At 37.2% G+C, this 19,766-nt stretch overlaps 1 protein-coding gene across 7 annotated transcripts in view; it reads left to right on the top strand.

The window, feature by feature from the left end:
- CYLD (CYLD lysine 63 deubiquitinase) overlaps nt 1-19,766 on the top strand; it is a 61,585-nt gene that overhangs the window by 20,353 nt on the left and 21,466 nt on the right. For 5 of the 7 annotated variants that reach the window (XM_035025222.1, XM_035025224.1, XM_035025226.1 and 2 more), the window contains 2 exons: nt 13,890-13,988; nt 15,541-15,657. The exons of 1 other annotated variant lie outside the window; for it this stretch is intronic. In XM_035025222.1, the coding sequence (XP_034881113.1) occupies nt 13,890-13,988; nt 15,541-15,657 (216 nt within the window). Of the gene's footprint in view, nt 1-11,406; nt 13,438-13,889; nt 13,989-15,540; nt 15,658-19,766 lie in introns of those variants that run through there. One more of the 7 variants, XM_035025228.1, reaches the window with a different exon arrangement.

Genomic DNA, 19,766 nt, shown 5'->3' with positions numbered 1-19,766 from the left:
TGATGGATTTGTTAATTTCCTCTTAATTTTATAAGTGTTTATTTTGAAATAGTTATTTGCTGCATACAAGTTTAGAATTTTTTTTTTTTAAAGATTTTATTTATTTATTTGAGAGCGAGAGAATGAGAGAGCACATGAGAGGGGGGAGGGTCAGAGGGAGAAGCAGGCTCCCCGCTGAGCTGGGAGCCCCATGCGGGACTCGATCCCTGGACTCCAGGATCATGACCTGAGCCGAAGGCAGTCGCTTAACCAACTGAGCCACCCAGGCGCCCCCAAGTTTAGAATTTTTAAGTACCTAGAGTTCGGAATTGTTATATCTTCCAGGTAATTTGAACTATTTATTGTTGTATAGTCTGTCTTTATAGAGAGAGAATGAGAGGGAGAAGAAAAGAGAGGCACTATCTTCATTGCTAGTAATTCTTTTTGCCTTAAATTCTATTTTGTATGCCGTGGATAGGTTTTCTTTTGGTTAGTATTTTCCAGGTATTTCTTTTTTCAATCACTTATGTTTAAGGTATGTCCCTTGTAACAGCATGTAGTGGGATATCTTTTTTTCTTAATCTAGTTTGGCAATTTTTGTACTTTGAAGATTTAATCTATTAATATTTATCATTACTGATATTTGGATTTATTTCTACTGCCTAATTGTTTTCTATTTGTCCTAATTTTCTGCTTTACCCCCACTGTGTTGTTGGATTGAGATGTTTTCTCTCCCTTTCCACATTTCATTTTCCCATTCATTTCACATGCTTTTTTTTTTTTTTGAGAGCATTTAATTTAAAACATCTATTCTGATGATCTTTGTCTTTTCATTGTTGTGTAATCTATTAACATTTAGTGTAATTATTGGTATTATTGAGTTTAGAACTATAATTTTATTATCTATTTTTTATTTGTCCCTGTTTTTCTTTCCTCTTACACTCTTTTTCTACCTTTTTTGCAGATTATTTGAAAAATTTTAAGAATTCTATGTTAATCTATTGGCTTTTTAACTGCCTATCATTGTCCTGTTGCTTTTAGTGCCTTCTTCAAGGATTACAGTATATATTCTTAATATTTTAGTGTAGTTAGGATTAATATTGTACAGCTTTATGTAAAATATAGATGCCTTGCCACCATGTAAGTCTTTACCTCTTTGCCATCCTTTATGCTATTGTCATGTATGTTACATCTATGTACATTAAAAACTCACAAGAAAATGTATTTTTTGCTGAAATCATGTATATTTTAAAGAAATTGAAAGATCCGAGTATCCACCTGTTAACGTTTTCCTTCATCCTGAAGAACTTCTTTTGTTGTGTACTGAGGTATGGTTCTTCTAGAAATAAATTTCTCTTAATTTTCTTGTATCTGAAAATGTATCTATTTTGCCTTCATATTTGAAGGATATTTTCAGTGTATATAGAATTTTGGTTTGCTATTTTTTCTTTTCGTTCTGTTTTCCAGTGGTTTTCTAGCATTTTCTAACCTCCATAGTTTCTGGTGAACATCAGCTGTCATTTAAATCATTATCCCTCTGTATGTAATGCAATATGTTGTTTTTCTTTTGGAGCTTTGATGATTTCTCCTTATATTTGGCTTACAACGGTTTAACCAGGACGTCCCTTGCATAGTTTTCTTCATATTTATCCTGTTTGGAGTTTACTGAAGTTCTTGGATTTGTAAATATGTATCTTTTAACAAAGTAGGAAATATTCTGACCATCATTTTTTCAAGTGCTTTCTTTGTCCCTATCAGCCTTCCCTCTTTCTGTGGCTTCAGATGGATATATGTTAGAATTTTTGGTATTGTGCATGCAGTCCTTGAGGCTCTGTTAATTTTTTCATACTTTTATGTATCTGTTCTCCACATAATTTCTACTGTTCTATCTTGAATTTTACTGACTTCCCCTTCTCTTGTCCACATTGTGTTTTTAGGGCTAAAATTCATTCATCCAATGAATTATTTTTTCAGATATTGTCTTTAAGTTTTTAGAAGTATTTTTAAGACATCCATCTTGTTCTGACTCGTTTGTTTCTTTAAATAGTTTTTATTTCTCTGGTGAGATATTGCTATCTTCTTCACTTGAGCATATTTTCTTTTTCCTCATTAAGCGTAGTTATAATAGTTCTTTAAAATTCTTCTTCTCTGCCAGTTCCAACATCAAAATAGTCTATGGATTGGTATCCATTGTGGTTTTTTCTTTTGAGAATGGGTCACAATTTTCTTTCTTTTTTTTTTTTTTAAGTATGTTGAGCAATTTTGGATTATATCCTTGTATTGTGCCCTTTTTAAAAATTTTGGGTTTCCTTCATAATCTGCCTGTTGGGTTTTCTTTTTTTTTCTTTTTCTTCTTCACTCTCCAGTGCCTGCAGGTAGTTGTTTTTATGTAATTTGTCAAATTTTAAATCTATTATTTTAGGAGAGGAATTCTGGTGTGAGCTTACTTCATCATTACAGCTTTATTTTTAAATAGATATTTTGGAATGTGGAAAGCATTTATTCAAGAAAAAAGGGAGTTTCTCTGGGTAGGTATGATGAATTTTATTTTATAGTTTTTTCCCCTTATTTTCAAGTTTTTATTTTCAATTCCAGTTAGTTAACTTACAGTGTACTACTAGTTTCAGGTGTAGAATTAAGTGATTCATCATCTCCATACAACACCCAGTGCTCATCACAACAAGTGCTCTCCTTAATAATACCCATCACCCATTTAAGTTTCTGATTGTTTGAAATACAGTATTGTTTCACACTATAACTATTGAATTTTTAAGTTTTTTAAAAAATTGTTTTTAAGCTTTAGTACAAAATGTTTATAAGAAGGTCATTTCATTTCTAAGCCAAGCAGTTTTCAACCTTGGGTGATTTTGACCCCAGGTGTCTGAAGACATTTTTGATCATCACATGTGGGGTGGGAGTACTACTTTGAATCTAGTGGATAGAGACGGGCAAATTCTGTGAATTATGCTACTTTTATAATGTTAACTTGCCGGATGCCTAAGGAGAATCCCTTGTAAAATAAAATTTCTTTCATTATTAAAGTATTCTTACAGGGGTAACCAATTCCGTGCTAATGTTGTTTCTCCAAAATCACATGGATAAATGTAATTTAACTTGTCTTACCAAATCAGAGATATTTGTGGGTTTCATAAAACAGACTCTTAACTGTAAAGAGCAAACTGAGGGTTGCTGGAGGGGAGGTGGGTGGGGGATGGGCTAGATGGGTGGTGGGCATTAAGGAGGGCACTTGTGATGAGCACTGCCTGTTGTGTGGAAGTGGCACATCACTCAGTTTCTACCTGAAACCAATATTACACTATATGTTAACTAACTGGAATTGAAATAAACTCTTGAAACTACACAAAAAGTTTCCAAAGGGTGCTTTTGAAAACTCAAAACCTTAATAGTGTAACCATCCTTTTTACCTACCTTCTTTGAGTTTTGCATTTTACAAGTGAGTATAATTCATTACATTGAGTAAATTGAGAGACTAGGGAGAACACTAGTTTAGTGTTATAATTTGAGAAAGGAAAAGATACCTAAAATATGAAGTTGGCTTCTGTATAATTGATTGTGTTTTTCTTAGTCTGCAGTAGAATAAAGATTTGAAATGCCTCCCCCTCCCCCCCTCCAAATTCTAGAGCTGTATTTCTGTATATTTTTTCCATGTCTCAGTTTGGTTTGAAATGTAAATGATCTTGGTTCTACACTAGCACAAAAAGAAAATGAAAGGAAAAGCTATCATTTCTATTTTTCCTGTAATTTTCCTCTAATTTCCAGAGGAATTCTTTAATACTATTTATCTTCAAAAACATTTACAATTCTGTTTTATTTAAATAGTGATGTAGGATCAAAATAATAAGAATTAGTTACATGAATCTCTTGGGAATCACCTGTCAGGCACACTTTGATCTTCTAGATCAGTGGCTCTCATTGTCATTATTATTGGCTCTCAGAGCAGTGACAAGAAAGGAAAATAGTACTTTTTATTCTCCTTTTAAAGCTTGATTTCATAAACCTTGAATAGAAGATAATTAAGAATGATTCCAGCTTTTATAATGTAATAATACAAGTTATACTTTTTGCCAACAAAATAAAGCTCACAAATAGACTTAAAAAGTAAAGTTGTCTAAATGAAAATTAGTTGCTTTGAATGGGTCTTCGTCTGTATTTCATGTCATCATTAACACCCTTTTTTGGAGAGAAAAAGAGAGTCATAGTGTCTCTTTTAGTTCCTTAGTTTCTTTTTCTTGCCCAATTACCTTCCTTTGTAGGACAAAATTAATATTCCCAGCATTTAAAACTGTTTTGAAGCAGTTCAATGGCTGGTGAGATTAGGGGAGAATTCATCTCCATCAATTCCTTGTTACAGTGGGCTTCTGAGGAGTCCCTTTGACTCCAAGATGCAAGAGTCTTAATCTGTTTCAAAAGTTTTTCTCTCTTCATTTCTGCTTCAAATGTTAAAAACTCTAACATAGCTAATTTGATGTGTTCACGTTCTTAAAGCTGTTGTGCTGGAGCAGATCATTTAGTGCTACCCCTAAATTATACATTTCTGCTTTTCTAGTCCAGCCTGTGTCTTCTTTTTTTAGTGTTGGAGGTTGGGAATGTAACGCTAATTTGGCTTTTTAGATTATTCAGTGCATGCACATTTGCACAGAATTTTAAAAGGCTATGTGAGATCTTTCCCTCCCAACATTGACCCCCAACTGCCTACTTTCCTTCTGTATCCTTCTTCTTTTTTTTAAGTTTTTATTTAAATTCCAGTTAATGTACAGTGTAGTATTAGTTTCAGGTGTACAATTTAGTGATTCAACACTTCCATACATCACCTGGTGCTCATCACAAGTGCTCTCCTTAATCCCCTTCACCTATATCGTCCATCCCCCCACCCCCTCCCCTCTACATCTACAGTTAAGAGTCTGTTTCTTGGTTTGGTTCTTTCTCTCTCTCTCTCTCTTTTTTTTTTTTCCCTCCCTTTGCTCATTTGTTTTGTTTCTTAAATTCACCACAATCAAGATAGCATACCTATCACCCATAACGATGCCCTTTGTGATTATTTCCTCCCACTTTTGCCTGCCCCATCCCCCCCAAAATCCAGGCAACCACTGATCAATCATCTTTGTATCTGTATACATTTGTCCACATTTTCTGGAATTTTATATATGTGCAGTAACTCAGGATGTACTCTTTTTGTCTGATTTATTTCACTCAGTATAATTCATTTTGACACATTCATGTGTCTTTATTACTGAGAACTATTTCATTCTGTGGTAGTATGTAATTTTATGTATATGTTTTATAAGTATATTGTTTACTATATATTAATATATAGCTTAGGTGTATTATTTAATGTATGTTAATACATTGTAACTATATATTAAATATATTTTATATATATCCTCAATTCTTGCTTATATTTAGTCTTTGACCTGGATTCCTGACCCAGAGCTCCTAAATCCCTTGGAATTTCCTGGGTGATAGGAGTGCCTTCTGTTCTAGTGAGATGACTCTTGGTGGCCTCCTGGATGGGGGCTGGTCACTAGAAAGACCAAGCCATGATTAGAAGCTTGAACTTTCAGCTGCAGTCCCTATCCTCTGCAGAGGGGAGCAGGGAGAGGAGCTGGAAATGGAGTCAGTAATTGATCCTGCCTACCTATTGAAGTCTCCATAAAAATCCCTAAAGTACAGGGTTTGGAGAGCTTTCAGGTTGCTGAACACATGGAGGTGCTGGGAGGGGTTTGCTCCTAGAGACGACACAGAAGCTCTGTGCCCCTTCTCCATACCTCGCCCTAAGTCTCTCTTTATCTGGTTATTAATCTGTATAATTTATTATATCCTTTATAATAAAATGGTAAATGTAAGTGTTGCCCTTAGTTCTGTGAACCAGTCTAGCAAATTATGGAACCCAAGGAGGGGGTCCTGGGAACACTGATTTCTAGCTGGTCAGTCAGTAGTACCACAACCAGGAACTTGTGACTGGTGTCACAATGAGGACAGTCTTTCGGACTGAGCCCTTAACTTGTGGGATTTGCCTCTGATTTTCTCCTGAGTTTTTAAAAGTCAAAATATAATTCACACAGCGGAATATTCACCCCTTTAAAAAATGTACAATTCCATGACGTTAAGAACATTCACAATATTGTGCAGCCATCACCGCTGTCTAGTTCCAGAACTTTTTAATCACCCCAAATGGAAACTCATACTCAGTGCCTGGCAAACACTGATCAGTTAGTTCTCTGTCACTATGATTTGCTTATGGACATATGGACTATATGCTGCTATATGGACATATCATATAAACAGAATAAAAAATATGGCCTTTTTTGTCTGGCTCCTTTCACTTAAGCATAATCTTCTCAGGGTTCATCCATGCTGTAGAATGAATCAGTCCTTGAGTTTTTCTTATGGGTGTACAATATTCCATTATATAGGCATAGTGCATAGTTGACTCTTGAACAACATGGGTTTGAACTGTGTGGGTCCATGGATTTTTTTTTTTAAAGAACAGTAGTATACGTGTATTTTTTCTCTTCCTTATTTTCTTAACAATATTTTCCTTTTTCTAACTTACTTCATTGTAACAATACAGCCTATGATACATATAACATACAAAATATGTGTTACATTGTTAACGTTGACTATGTTATTGGTAAGGCTTCTGGTCAACAGTAGGCTATTAGTAACGTTTTGGGGAAGTCAAAGTTAAATGCAGATTTTCAGCTGCATGGCAGTCAATGTACCAAACCCCCCTGGTGTTCAAGGGTGAACTGTATCTTATTTACCCATTCATCAGTTGATGGCCATTTGTATTTCTAATTTTTGATTATTTATGAAAAATATTGCTATGAACGTACATGTTGTAAGTTTTTGTGTGGACATACTTTTCAGTTCTCTTGGGTTCATGCCTAGGAATAGAATTGCTAGGTCATATGGTAGCTGTATATTTAATCGTTAGTAGAACTGCCAGGCTGTTTTCCAGAGGGGCTGCACATTTTACGTTCCCACCAGCAATATATGAGAATTCTGATTTCTTCACATTCTCCTTTTTCCTTTTATTTTTTTTAAGTTTTATAGTTTTTCATCTTACATTTAACCCCATGGTTCATTTTGAGTTAATTTTTTATGTACAGGTATTTTTCTTTTTCTTTTCTTTTTAATGTCTAATTGTCCCACAACCATTTGTTGAAAAAGACCTCTTCCACTGAATTGCTTTTGTACCTTTGTCAAAAATCAGTTGGGTATATTTGTATGGGCCTATTTTTTGATCATTTTTTTCTTTTGAGAACTTCCTCTAGATCTGCTGGTGACAAATTATTTTAGTTGCCCCTCATCTGAGAATGTCTTGCTTTCCCCTTCATTCCTGAAGGATATTTTCACTGATTATAAGATTCTGGATCAAGAGTTCTTTTCTCTCAGCCCCTGAAAAATACTGTGCTACTTCCTTTGGGCCTCCCTGGTTCCTGATGAGAATCTGCTCTCATTTGAATTGCCTTTTTTTCCTCTCCTAAATGTTTTGTTTTTCTCTGGCTGCTTTCAGGAGTTTCTCTTTGCCTTTAGCTTTCTCAAGTTTAATTATGATGTGTCTTGGCATAGAATTCCTTTGGGTTTATCCTGTTTGGTGTTTGCTCAGCTTCTTGGATTGCTGAGTTTATATCTCTTGCCACATGTGGTCAGTTTCAGCCTTCCTTTCTTTGAGTACTTTCTGAGGCCTGCCTCTTTCTCCTCTCCTTTTATGGAGAAAGCCAAGTCTGGTGCCACCACCTGATAGTGGGTGGGGCCACTCTAATAAATGTTAGATCTTTTGTGAAGTCCCACAGGTCCCCAAGTCTCTCTTTTTCTTTTTTTTCTTTTTTCTTTTTTTAAGTCTATTTTCTCTTTGTCGTTCATACTGACTAATTTGTATTGTTCTATATTCAAGTTCACTCATGATTTCCTGCGTTTCCTCCATTTCGCTATTGAGCCCATCCACCGAGCTTTGTATTTGGGTTGTTGTTTTTTTCACTTCTAAGGTTTCCATTTCACTCTTCTTTGTATCTTCCGTTTCTTTGCTGAGACTTTCTATTTCTTTGATGAGGTTTCTGTTTTGTCATTTTTTTCCAAGTGTGTTTCTAATTGCTTATTGAAGCATTTTTATCATGGCTGTTTAAAATCTTTGTCAGGTAATTCTAACCTTTCTTTCGTCTCAATGTTGGCATTTATTGACTGTCTTTTAAAATTCTTCTTGAGGGACGCCTGGGTGGCTCAGTCAGTTAAGTGTCTGCCTTTGGCTCAGGTCATGATCCCGGGGTCCTGGGATCGAGCCCCACATCGGGCTCCCTGCTCAGCGGGGAGCCTGCTTCTCCTTCTCCCTTTGCCATTCCCCCTGGTCATGCTCTCTGGCTCTCTCTATCTCTCTGTCAAATACATAAAATCTTAAAAAAAAATTCTTCTTGGGATCTTACTGGTTCTCAGTATAATGAGTGATTTTTATTTGAAACCTGGACAGTTGGGTATTATGTTTTGAGACTCTAGATCCTACTAGATCTAGAGCCAGCTTTTAGCCAGCTTTCTCTGACACTGCTCTGGCCAGGGAAGAGGAGGGTATATGCCACCTCATTACTGCTGGGTGGAGGCAGAAGTCTGTTCCTCCCTTGGCCTCTGTTGATACCTGAAACGGAAGCTCCTCATTCCTGCTGGGTAGACGTGTGCGTTGGTTTCCAGTGACACTGTGATGAGTGTGGCCTCATTGCTGCTGGGCTGTGGAGAAAGTTCTGACTCTCCACTAGACCTCCTTTGGCCCCACCCCAGCAGGTGGACAGAGACGGAAGTCTAGGCTCTCCATGTGTTCTCCTCTGACACCAAGGGGTGGGAGAACTTGGTTATCAGGTGGTGGCTCCAGGCTTGGCTTTCTCCAATATCATGCAACTGGGGTGTTGGAGTACTTTGTAACACCCTTACACGAGTGGAAGTCTAGGCTCCCCATTTGGCCTTTGTTGGAGTGGGTGGGGCCACTGTTTTTTTCTGTGGTGTTTGCCTGGTGTTGAGTGATTATTATCTAATATTTTTCTGTCTTACTAGGTTTCCTCTTTTCTCATCCTTTGACTAGAGAGAGCTGACTTGTTGGGGCTTTCTTTTGTCTGTACCCATTGGCGTTTCCAGTTTGCTGGCTTCTTCAGTGCTAAGAGGGATACATGAGGGAAGAAGAAAATCCAGAGAATTTTCCACCGTGTTGTTCCTTAGGTCCGGAGCTCCTCACCGGGTCTGCCTTCTCCTCTCCACCTTCCAGGGTCTTCTAATTTCTGTTTTGCATGTTATGTCCAGAATTTTTATTTGTACTTATCAGGAGGAATAGGAAAAGGTATGTCTACTCATCTTTCCAGAAGGGGAAGTTGCACCTGTTGTTGTAAGTTAACAATAATAGATCTTAGGCATCGTTTCATATTAGTATATGAATTGCATACTTAGTCTTTTGTTTAAATTATGCATTGTATTTCATTTTATGAATGTACCATAATTTTTTTAACCAGTTCCCCTACTCTACTGATGGGCATTTAGGTTGTTTTCAGTCTTTTGCTCTTACAAGCAGTGCTTCAGTGAATAACTTCATGTATATGTATCAGTTTGCATGTGGTCCAGTATAGCTAGAAGATAGCTTCCTGTCTTACTATCCATATCTTCTTAGAGAACTGTGTATACATTTGATAGAAGAGTCACTGTTGCCTAAAGGAAATCAGAATATTTCATTTTAGATGGATCTGATTGTGAAAAAGTCACTCCCTGTATGAATGTGTGCTTAGATCTACTTTCCTACAACTTCATGCACTGATTCTAGTTCAGGGCTGGTGATCAAGATAGGACAAATCCAGCTCCTCTTCCTTACAACAATCCTTAGATATTCAAAGCTGGATGTCTTTGGAACCTTCATCTTCTGTTCTCCATCCTAAAAAGTTTGAGTCATTTTAGCCATTGCATGATTTCCAGATACTCTTGAATAAGACCTGGTTTGTTGAAGATGCTTTTTTTACACTTGGGCACCTAGAGGGAAATGGAATACTATAATCAATATGTTGGCTAATGGTTGCTAATGACAAAAAAATTGACCCCAAAATTTTGGGGACAGCCCTGTCACAGTCTGAATTATATTCCCAGAGACCACTGTAATGCCTTCCTTGCATTATGAATGAATGACTGCATCTATAAATCAATAAATTAATAAATACTGAGCTTACTCTTGACTTAAATCCCCAATTTTGTTCATGCATATGTCTGCTTCTGATCTGTGCTTGTACAGTTGATTTGGAGGGCATCAGCTGGACTTTGCCTTTGGCCCTATAAAACTTTATGTCATCAGAGCCATCCAGTCTTCCAACATTTTCAGATCATTGTGGATACTAATTGTGTCCTTGCATGTATTGTTTCTCTCTCTCAACACCATGCCATCTGTACTCATCTGACTACGTAAATGGGATATATTTTGCTCATATTCATACAAAATATTCATAAGATATTTTTTAAAAAGGTAACTTCCTGGAAGTAGAGTTGCCGGGTCAAAGGGTATGTGTATTTACGTTCTGATAGAGAATGCTAAATGGCCTTCCACAGAGATCGATTGTCCGTCCGAATCACCTTTAATTTGACGCACTAGATCTGAGTATGTAACCCTGATGTCATCTGATGGGACCTTCCACTTTTTTTTTTTTTCAACAAGTTTTCATATAAAATAATCTAAAATATAAGGACAGCATTTATTGTGATCAGCCACAATCCTGCCTCATGAAGACATCTTTGTGTAGTGTTATGTATCGTACGTTGGTATCTGGTTTTATAATACCTCATTTTACCCAAGTAAACTTGTATTTTCTCTAGTAGCTTTTTCTGTGGATATTAAACTCTCACTTGGGTCTGAATTATGCTCTTGTGGCTGATGATGTTAAGCAGTACATCAGTTAAGTGATTTTTCTCAATTTAATGGGTCATTCAAATTTCTTATGGTTTGATGGTTATTGTTCACTAGTTTATTGTCATGATTTCAACCCAAGATTCTCCAAGAGATTTTTGTTTTTCTGATTAAATTAACAAGAGTGATGGATGAGCTGCTACTTTATAACTTTTTATTGAATCATAATTGATACAGAATATTATATTAGTTTCAGTTGTACAAGATAGTGATTCAGTGTTTTATACATTACCAAAAAATGATTGCCATGATAGGACTAGTTACCATCTGTCACCCTACAGATTTATTACAATATTATTGGCTCTATTCTCTATGCTATACATTACATCTCTGCGATTTTTTTTTTTTAAATAACTGGAAGTTTGTACCTCTTAATCCCCTTTACCTATTTTGTCTGCCCACTTCCCCTTTCCCCTGGCTATTGCCAGTTTGTTCTCTGTATCTAGGAGTCTGTTTCTCGTTTGTTTTATTTATTTTTTTAGATTCTACATATAAATGAAATCATATAGTATTTTTCTTTCCCTGTCTAACTTCTTTAACTTAGCATAATACTAGGTCTGTTCATGTTGTTGCACATGGGGATTTCATTCTTTTTTATGGCTGAGTAATAGTCCTGTGTGTGTGTGTGTGTGTGTGTGCATGTGTAACACATCTTCTTTATCCATTCATCTGCTGGTGGACACTTAGGTTGCTTCTGTATCTTGGCTATTGTAGGGATACATACATACTTTCATCATTTTGAATGTAGTCCTGCTTTGTATATATAATGGATATTCTTCATCTGGTTTCTTTTACTCAACCCAGTCTCTGTGTTGTATATATCAGTAGTTTATTCTTTTTTTTTTATTGCTGTGTAGTGTTCTGCTGTATGAACAGATTACAGTTTGTTTATTTTGCTTAGAATGGATTATTTCAGCTTTTGGTTATTCTGAATGAGATTGCTGTGCACACTTTCGTACATGCCATTTGGTGGATGTATCACACTATCTCTTTTAGTATCTCTTAGGCATAATTGTTTTAATCTCACAAAATTGTCTGCCGGATTGATTCTTTATTTACTTTCCCATACCGTGCTCACTTTGGCAGCATGTCTACTTTCCCATACTTACTTTTCCTGAGATGGTAATCTCCTAAAATTCATTTAAGGTAGAAGGCTTTGGTTTTGGATCATGAACATAGCAGTGACAAAGAAACAGTATTTGGTATGTCATTGCTGGAGGGCAAGTTAGATGTGGCATAGCATTCTGTAGGAATGTCTCTTCCTCAAACTTGGTGTTTGACATTCTCTCAGACCAAGTCTTTGGCAGAAGATAACCACTGTTTACAAGTCCGGTACCGTGTTCCCAGTCTTTGGAGCCTTCCCCTAATCACCCCCAGAACAGCCACCAATGGCTCGTCCATGTGGCCCTCTGTTACTGCCAGCCTCTGTTAAGATCGTTTGCTGCCTTCCTGGTAATCCCACTAACTGTATCATGTATGTAGGATATCACGTGCATGTGCGTATCTTTCGAACATGGACTTACATGTAGCTAGTTACAGTTAATAGTGGGAATTAGCTTTCTTTGGTCAATTTATATGCTATCATTTGGGAACTTTTTTTGCCAGTGACTGAGAAATTTTACCTTCCACAGTAGCTCTCATATACTTGGAGACTTGGAGATACTTGAATGGCATCATCATCAAAGTATTAGTAAATAGCTTTTACTATATCACTTGGTTGAAATCATGGCTATTTAGTATAATTCTTGAATTAAAATAATTTTTCATTTGATCATATTCTGACACATTTAAGATACAGTTTAACACTGAAATCTTTTCTCCCTCCAACCATGATTTATATACATTACCAAGCATGATTTATATATGATTAATTCAGTATTATTTCCTTTTTCTAAAAAAGTGGCCTTTTCCTTATGTTTAAAATGTAAAAATTTTCCTATTTTTTTCTTCCTGTTCTCAAAAATCTACTGTGGGTGCTATTGTTTTTGCTGATATACAGCTTTATCAGGTATGACTCCTGTGTCATGTTGGACTTGACAGATATGTTGTTGAAATTTCCCGGGGAAAATCTTTCCAGATTGACTCTCTACATTTGCTTGATCAGTATTTGTGAATATCTTATAAAAATTGTTGGCCTTTAAGGTATAGAGTGGTCTATCAAAAACAACTTTGCCAAATTTATTACACCTATATTCCAAAAAGAAGTTTTGAGTGTTTTCTTCAAAAATATTGATATTTTTCTCTGGTTTTCTTCACCATTAATCTGTGTATAGTTCTCTGCATTTTTCCTGTTTATACGCGTACATGTTTGTATACTTGTCAGTGTTATTCTTAACATACATGATTTTTCAAACTGCTACATATTTCTGACCAGGTTTTTTCCAGACTGTCTTCCATGAAATACATTGGTCTGAGATGCTAAAGAGAATGGGACAAAAAATATTATAAAATGTTTACTATATCCTTCTTTGAGAGATTCACCATGCACATTAACATATTAAAGGATCTGGTGTTATGCGGTAAAGAAATTTGTTTACCTTTGTTGATCTCAGCATCTTCTAGAAATATTTGAGTGTAGAACACTTCATAACACCCTGGGTGTTGTGGGGATACCCACTGGGGAACTCTTGCAAAAGACTGAGTAGAGTTTTCTCTGTAATGTTTTAACACATCAAGTAATAATTGATTAAAAGTGATTGAATTTTCAAGAAGTTAAAACACTTAGCTGAATTGTATTTGGGTTGTATTTTCTTGTAGAAATTACATTTTGAAATACAGCATTGATTTTTTTTTTTCCTGTATACTCTCTTTCAGTACTTGTGTCGACCTTTAAACATTCGTAAAACTACAGTAAAAATGCTGCTTTTTTGTAGGAAAGAGGTTTTTCTGGTTGCTGTTATCATGTTTGCTCGATTGCTTCTCTTCTGTAAGAATTTGCTTTGATCCTTAAAAAATATGTTTACTGTTTCAGATAGCGTGACACAGGAAAGGAGGCCTCCCAAACTTGCCTTTATGTCAAGAGGTGTTGGGGACAAAGGTTCATCCAGTCATAATAAACCAAAGGCCACAGGTATGGGTCAGGAGACTACAGTTCTTAGATATTAACATGGTATCTGATTTGCCATAGCACTGAAAGGAGGTTGAAAGTTTTTACTCAGTGTATATGTAGGTTCTCTTCTTCCAAACGTTTTTAGTATTTCACTAAAAATTTTTTATAGATGCTCTTGCTTAAGCCAAGAGTTCCCAACCTTTTTTAGTTGATGAAAAGCTTTCTGTGAAAACCTGTGTCTTTTGTTGGTTTGTATCAGCTGCTTTTTGGAACCCCCTACTTGTAACATTTGTATGTAAAGTTTAGAGTTGCAACTGTACAAAATCACCTTATCTGGATAATGTTAGAGAGGGTAAAGTATATAGAGAGTAATTATGTGGATTTTGCTAACAAAATGTGGCACAAGATAAATTCCAAACTGCTAAGCAAAAATTTTTGTCTCTCTTCCAGAAACTCCCTCACAATGCATGTGGAGTTTTTAGCTTTTTTTCTTTAGCTTCCACATATTTCATAGTTTTAAAGGATGGTGGTTATACAAGCTAAACAGCTCATTTAAAGAACTGTAAGAATGTTTGTTAACTCAGATGTGGGTTAGGAGCAGAATATTTTTTCCTCCGTTATCTGGTGAACAAAACTACTTTGGCTCATTTTAAAGGAAATTGTATTTTAAGAAGTATTTTATGTGACTTTGGACCCTGGGAGACTTATGATTAAATGGGAGACACAAGTAATCATTATTTTTTGTGTTAACTTATGGATCTAGATAGGATAGCTCACACTTGTTATTCTCACTTAAATATAAATAGCCTACAGATTTTCTGAAGACATGTGCATTACTTGTGTTGTAGCAGATCTTAGTTATAAGCATAAAATACAGAGCTATCTGCTTTAAATTGAAAAAAAAAAAAAAAAAACCCAGATTTTGTATGGGTTCTAGAAGCGCCCTGCTCTTACCTACAGCGTGTCTTCTTAGTACTGAGGCAGGGTAAGGTCTTGAAATGTCGGTGACAGGACTACACTAACTCTTTCTTACTTTAATTAATATAAAAAAATAATACTGCATCAGGTTTTCAAAGGCATGAAGAAATGAAGCAAGGAATTTGATGATGAAGAATTCCAAACTGTTTAAATTTTTTAAACTTAATTGGCACACTGATTTATGTATACAACATTTGAAGATAACCTTCTTCTGAAAGAAACCGTTTTAAAATAACAGGTTAAATTTGGGAGCCAACAGGTTCATCACATGAAATTGGGGAATGGTGATGTTGACACTTGGAAATAAGCCATAGAAGGTGAAATAATTTTTAAAAGCAGTTTGTCTTAAAAAAAAAAAAAAAAGCAGACTCTTTTTTTAACTTCTTCCTGTTCCCCTCCTATATTGATTCTTGGGTGGAAGAATTTTTTGACATTACCAAAGTGGTTGAAAACGCTAATAAAATACATTGTGTTTGTATACCTCTATTGCTTTCTTAAGCAATTGTTAACGCTGTATGCATGTTAATTTCTCTTAGGGAAAAGCTTTCACACCATATTGACTTTATTTTTAAAAGAAACTTTTCTTGATCCATAGGATCTACCTCAGACCCTGGAAATAGAAACAGATCTGAATTCTTTTATACTTTAAATGGATCTTCTATTGACTCACAACCACAATCCAAATCAAAAAACACATGGTACATTGATGAAGGTAATCTATAATTTTAGTGTCTCTTATAATGATCCTCTCCTTTTAGCTCATCAGGGAAAAAAATAAAGGCTTTTTCACTAGCATATCTCATTTTTGGAAACAGAATGAATAGGCCACTCTTCAGTAATATGAACTAAAATATTTTGTACAATTTGAACTGTACTGCTGTTAAGATTAATACAACATTCAGAAAATGTATTAGTAGCTCGTTTTCTTCCCTTAGCTGATCTTTAGGGTAGATCTCTAGAATCAGTTGAATCATTTAAAGTCTTACCTGTCTGGGTCTTTCTTTACCTCTTTAAAACACTCCCTTTTTACCTTTCTTTGGTTCAGGGACATCATTTTCTTCCGGTTTATTATTTTCTTTGTTCATTCCTTCAGTAAATATTTATTGAGTGCTTACAATGTGCCAGGCACAGAGGTTACAATGGTGAGTGAAAAACAGGGTCCTTGCCCATTCTCACTTCATGATCAAGTTATTAAAATGGACATTAATCAGACCATCACAGAAGCAGATCTAGAATTGCAATCATGGTGAGAACAGTGAAGGCACGTGATGCTGTGAGAGCATATAAAGGTGGATTTTACCTACGGGGACTCGGGGATGTTTCTCTGAGGAAGCAGTGTGAGCTTAAATTTACCAGAGGAGTGCGAGATAACACAAGGAAAGGGACAAAGAACCTTTTAGGCAGGGGGAATAGCATATGTAAAGGCCTCGTGAAAAAATGGAGCTGGTGTTTGCCAAGGACTAAAAAGAGCCAGAGTAGCTTGAACAAAGAGAGACGCATAACATTTTATGAGAAAGGCACACAGGGCCAGGGCATGTGGAACCTGGTGTGCCCTATTTAAAGGAAATGGGAAGCCGCTGAAGGATTTTCAGCAAGGGATGACATGACCAAGTTTGCCTTTTGAAAATCATTCTGGCAGCACCGTGGACAGTGGATTGAAGCAGGGACCGTGTGGCTATGAGGGCACCATTGAAGGTGGTTGCAGGGCCCAGAAATAGATTATAGCAGCTAGGGCGAGACTTGTTGGGGGAAGGGATGGGGAAAGTGGATGGTGTAGGAGATATTTAGGAAGTGACTTGATAAGACTCAGATAGACTGAAAGTGAGAGCTGAGGAAGAAAGAGGTATCAGTGATACTCCAGATTTTCTGGCTTGTATACTTCTGTGATTATAGAGGAAGGTGATGAATTTGATTTTGAATATGTTGAGCTCCAGGGGCCTTTTAAACTTCCCAGAGGTGATTTGTTAAGTAGACAGTTGGATATACAGGTCTGGAGCTTAGAAGAGAGTTAAGAGCTGGAGAAGTAAATTTGCAAGTTGCTCCCACATATTTGGTGATTAAAGTCCTGTGAATAATATCACCTTTGTTGAGAGTGGGGGGCGGGGGATGGAGGGTGAGGGATAAGACCTTAGTGGCTGGGAGACAGGGGAGACAGAGAAAAAGCAACCGGAGGGAGGTGAGGAGAACCAGGAGGTTGTTGGGTTAAGAAGCTGGGGAGCTAGCGGACAGCAGTATTGAATGCACCGAGGAGGGCAAGGAAGATGAAGACCACACGATTACCTGCTGGATTTAGCCAACGGGATCCATCGATAACCTCAGTTGGTTATGCTTTCGTGGAGTGAGGACATGGAGACATGAGTCCAGCTGCCTAAAGTGGAAGTTTAAGCATCATCCTGGACTTCTCTCTCTCATTAGTCACATCCAGTTGTCACCAAGTTTTCTGGAGTTCCTCCTCTTCAGTATTGCTAGAATCTTTCCCGTCGTCTTCATTTCTGCAACACTGCCTTAGTTCAGGTCCTTTGTTGCTGTCTGGTTAGTATAATGGCCTTCCAACCGGTTCGTCTGCCTCAGCCTTGTTCCTTCTGAATTTATTCTGAACAATAATAACCGCCCTCACCGTCATCTTGATCATTGCTACCATCATCACTGTGGCAACTTACTCTGGACAACTTACTGCACGAGGCATTGTGTTACACGCTTTAGATGCATTACTTTGTCCTCATACCAGCTTTATGAGGTAGGTGTTTTTACTTTGTCTCTTGTTACAGTGGTTAAATACCTTGTGCCAATGTTGTACCCCAAGTCTGCTTAACACCAGACCTGCCGCTTTGGATCACTACGCTGTGTTTCTCTTCACATTACTCTCTGGTTGATTTTTCTGAAGCTATATCTGCTCATGTCTCTCCTTTGCTGGATATCGATTAATTTTCTGCTGGCCCTTGAAGATAAAAATCCAGATTCCTTACTTTGGCCTGTTGGACTCTTTTACGGCATGGCTTCTTACTTGTTTCTGTCATTTGTCCTGCATTCTGGCTCTAGCCATGCTTGGAGTGGGGCCATTTTGGAACGTGCCATACTCTTCTCTTGGCGCCTGTTGTTCCTCTTGCCTGGAAATCCTTCTTCCTGTTCCTCCCACTCCGTGCTCAGGCTTACTTCTATCCATCTGTTCAATCTCAGCTTGGGTATTATTTTCTCCTTGGAAGCCTTTCCCGTCTCTCCTGGGTTAGGTGAGGTGCCATCATAATTGTTTGTCGCCTGTCTCTTCTGCCAGACTGGAGTTCCAGTTGCCTTGCACAGGGTTTGGCATGGAGTACATTTCGTAATTGTTTGCAAATTAAATCAAAATAAGAATTGAAGAGTACTCTAGAACTCTGTAATGACTTTTTAGTTATATGGATTATTTATATTATACATAAACAAATGTAACAGTCTAAGTCTACTGTTACCTCCCTTGGGCTCAGATAGTCCCTTGGGCTTAGATACTCATAGGAAATGATTTGAGTGAGCTCTCTGATTTTGCCTTCTCTGTGCCTTCGTTTCGACTTGGGTAGGATATTGTGAAGATAGGCAGGCATAGGACCTCATCCCCAAGAATTCTTCCTATAGCCATAGAGCAGGGAGCTTCCTTCAGTGATGCTTCTCCAAGAGGGTTCTGTCTCCTGAGAGACTACTTTGGTAGGTTTTGGCCCGTATGTTAGCAGTTATCCGCTCTCTCAAAGATCTTGGGAGTGTTGGGGCACCCGGGTGGCTCAGTTGTTAACGTCTGCCTTTGGCTTGGGTCATGATCTCAGGGTCCTGGGATCAAGCCCCACATCAGGCTCCCTGCTCTGTGGGAAGCCTGCTTCTCCCTCTCCCACTCCCCCTGCTTGTGTTCCCTCTCTCTCTGTCAAATAAATAAATAAAATCTTAAAAAGAAAAGAAAAGAAAAGAAAAGATCTTGGGAGTGTTGAGACAGCAAGGGCCTGGCAGGGTCCTTTGGTGAGTCACAGCCCTGCTGGCCTCTGCACGAGCATGGGGACTGTCCATGGTGGTTATGGCGCAGCCCCACTCTCTCCCTCTGTTGTTACTGGTGGCTTTGGGAATGCTTTTCCTATGAGCTTCTTTCTTTCTAAGGAAAGGAAACTAGTAAAACCGTGGGTTTGTCATAACCTAGGTGACATTAATTCTTTAAATTTATGCTATGATTTTATTCTTATACAGTTTCTGTAGTGTGGCAGAATATTTTTAACTTTTTGACTTTAGTCTAATGCTAAGTGTATACTAAGTGTATATAAGAATGTGGGTCCTAAACGGGATATATAAAGTCATGAAATCTATATGGAGTAGGCCTTCATCCTTAAATTAGAAAACAGAAGTAATTTCATTGTAAAGGAACATTTCTTCTCTATAATTAATTTCACTTATATATTTAAAAAGCTTTTTTTCCTACAACATTTGATTCATGTATTCACTTTTTTCTTAAATGTTGAGTATTTTCTTGTGTTAGTGGCTATACCAAGTGCTGTGGATTCAACCATGAAGCCTCATGAAAAACCATGAAAAAGACAAGCAGAATTCCTGTTCTTATGGAGCTTATAGTCTGGTTGGTATGACAGACAGTAAATATGTAGACAGACAAGGTAATAATCAATGGTGCCATGTGCAAGAAAGACATGAACAGGGCATGATAGCATCGGGTGGGAAGCCAGCTACCGTAGAGTGTTGTGGAAAGGTCTCTTTGAGGAAAGGATATTTGGGTTGAGATCTGGATGTTGTGAGTGAACCCGTCAGAGAAAGAGCTTGGGAAGAACATTCGAGGCAGAGGAGATAGGAAAGGCAAAG

The sequence above is a fragment of the Mirounga leonina genome, unplaced genomic scaffold (genome assembly GCF_011800145.1).
Source record: "Mirounga leonina isolate KUSES-001 unplaced genomic scaffold, KU_Mleo_1.0 Mir_180, whole genome shotgun sequence".
Taxonomy (NCBI): domain Eukaryota; kingdom Metazoa; phylum Chordata; class Mammalia; order Carnivora; family Phocidae; genus Mirounga; species Mirounga leonina.
Note: the sequence above shows the minus strand (reverse complement) of the source record. Positions and strands in the feature narration are given on the sequence as shown.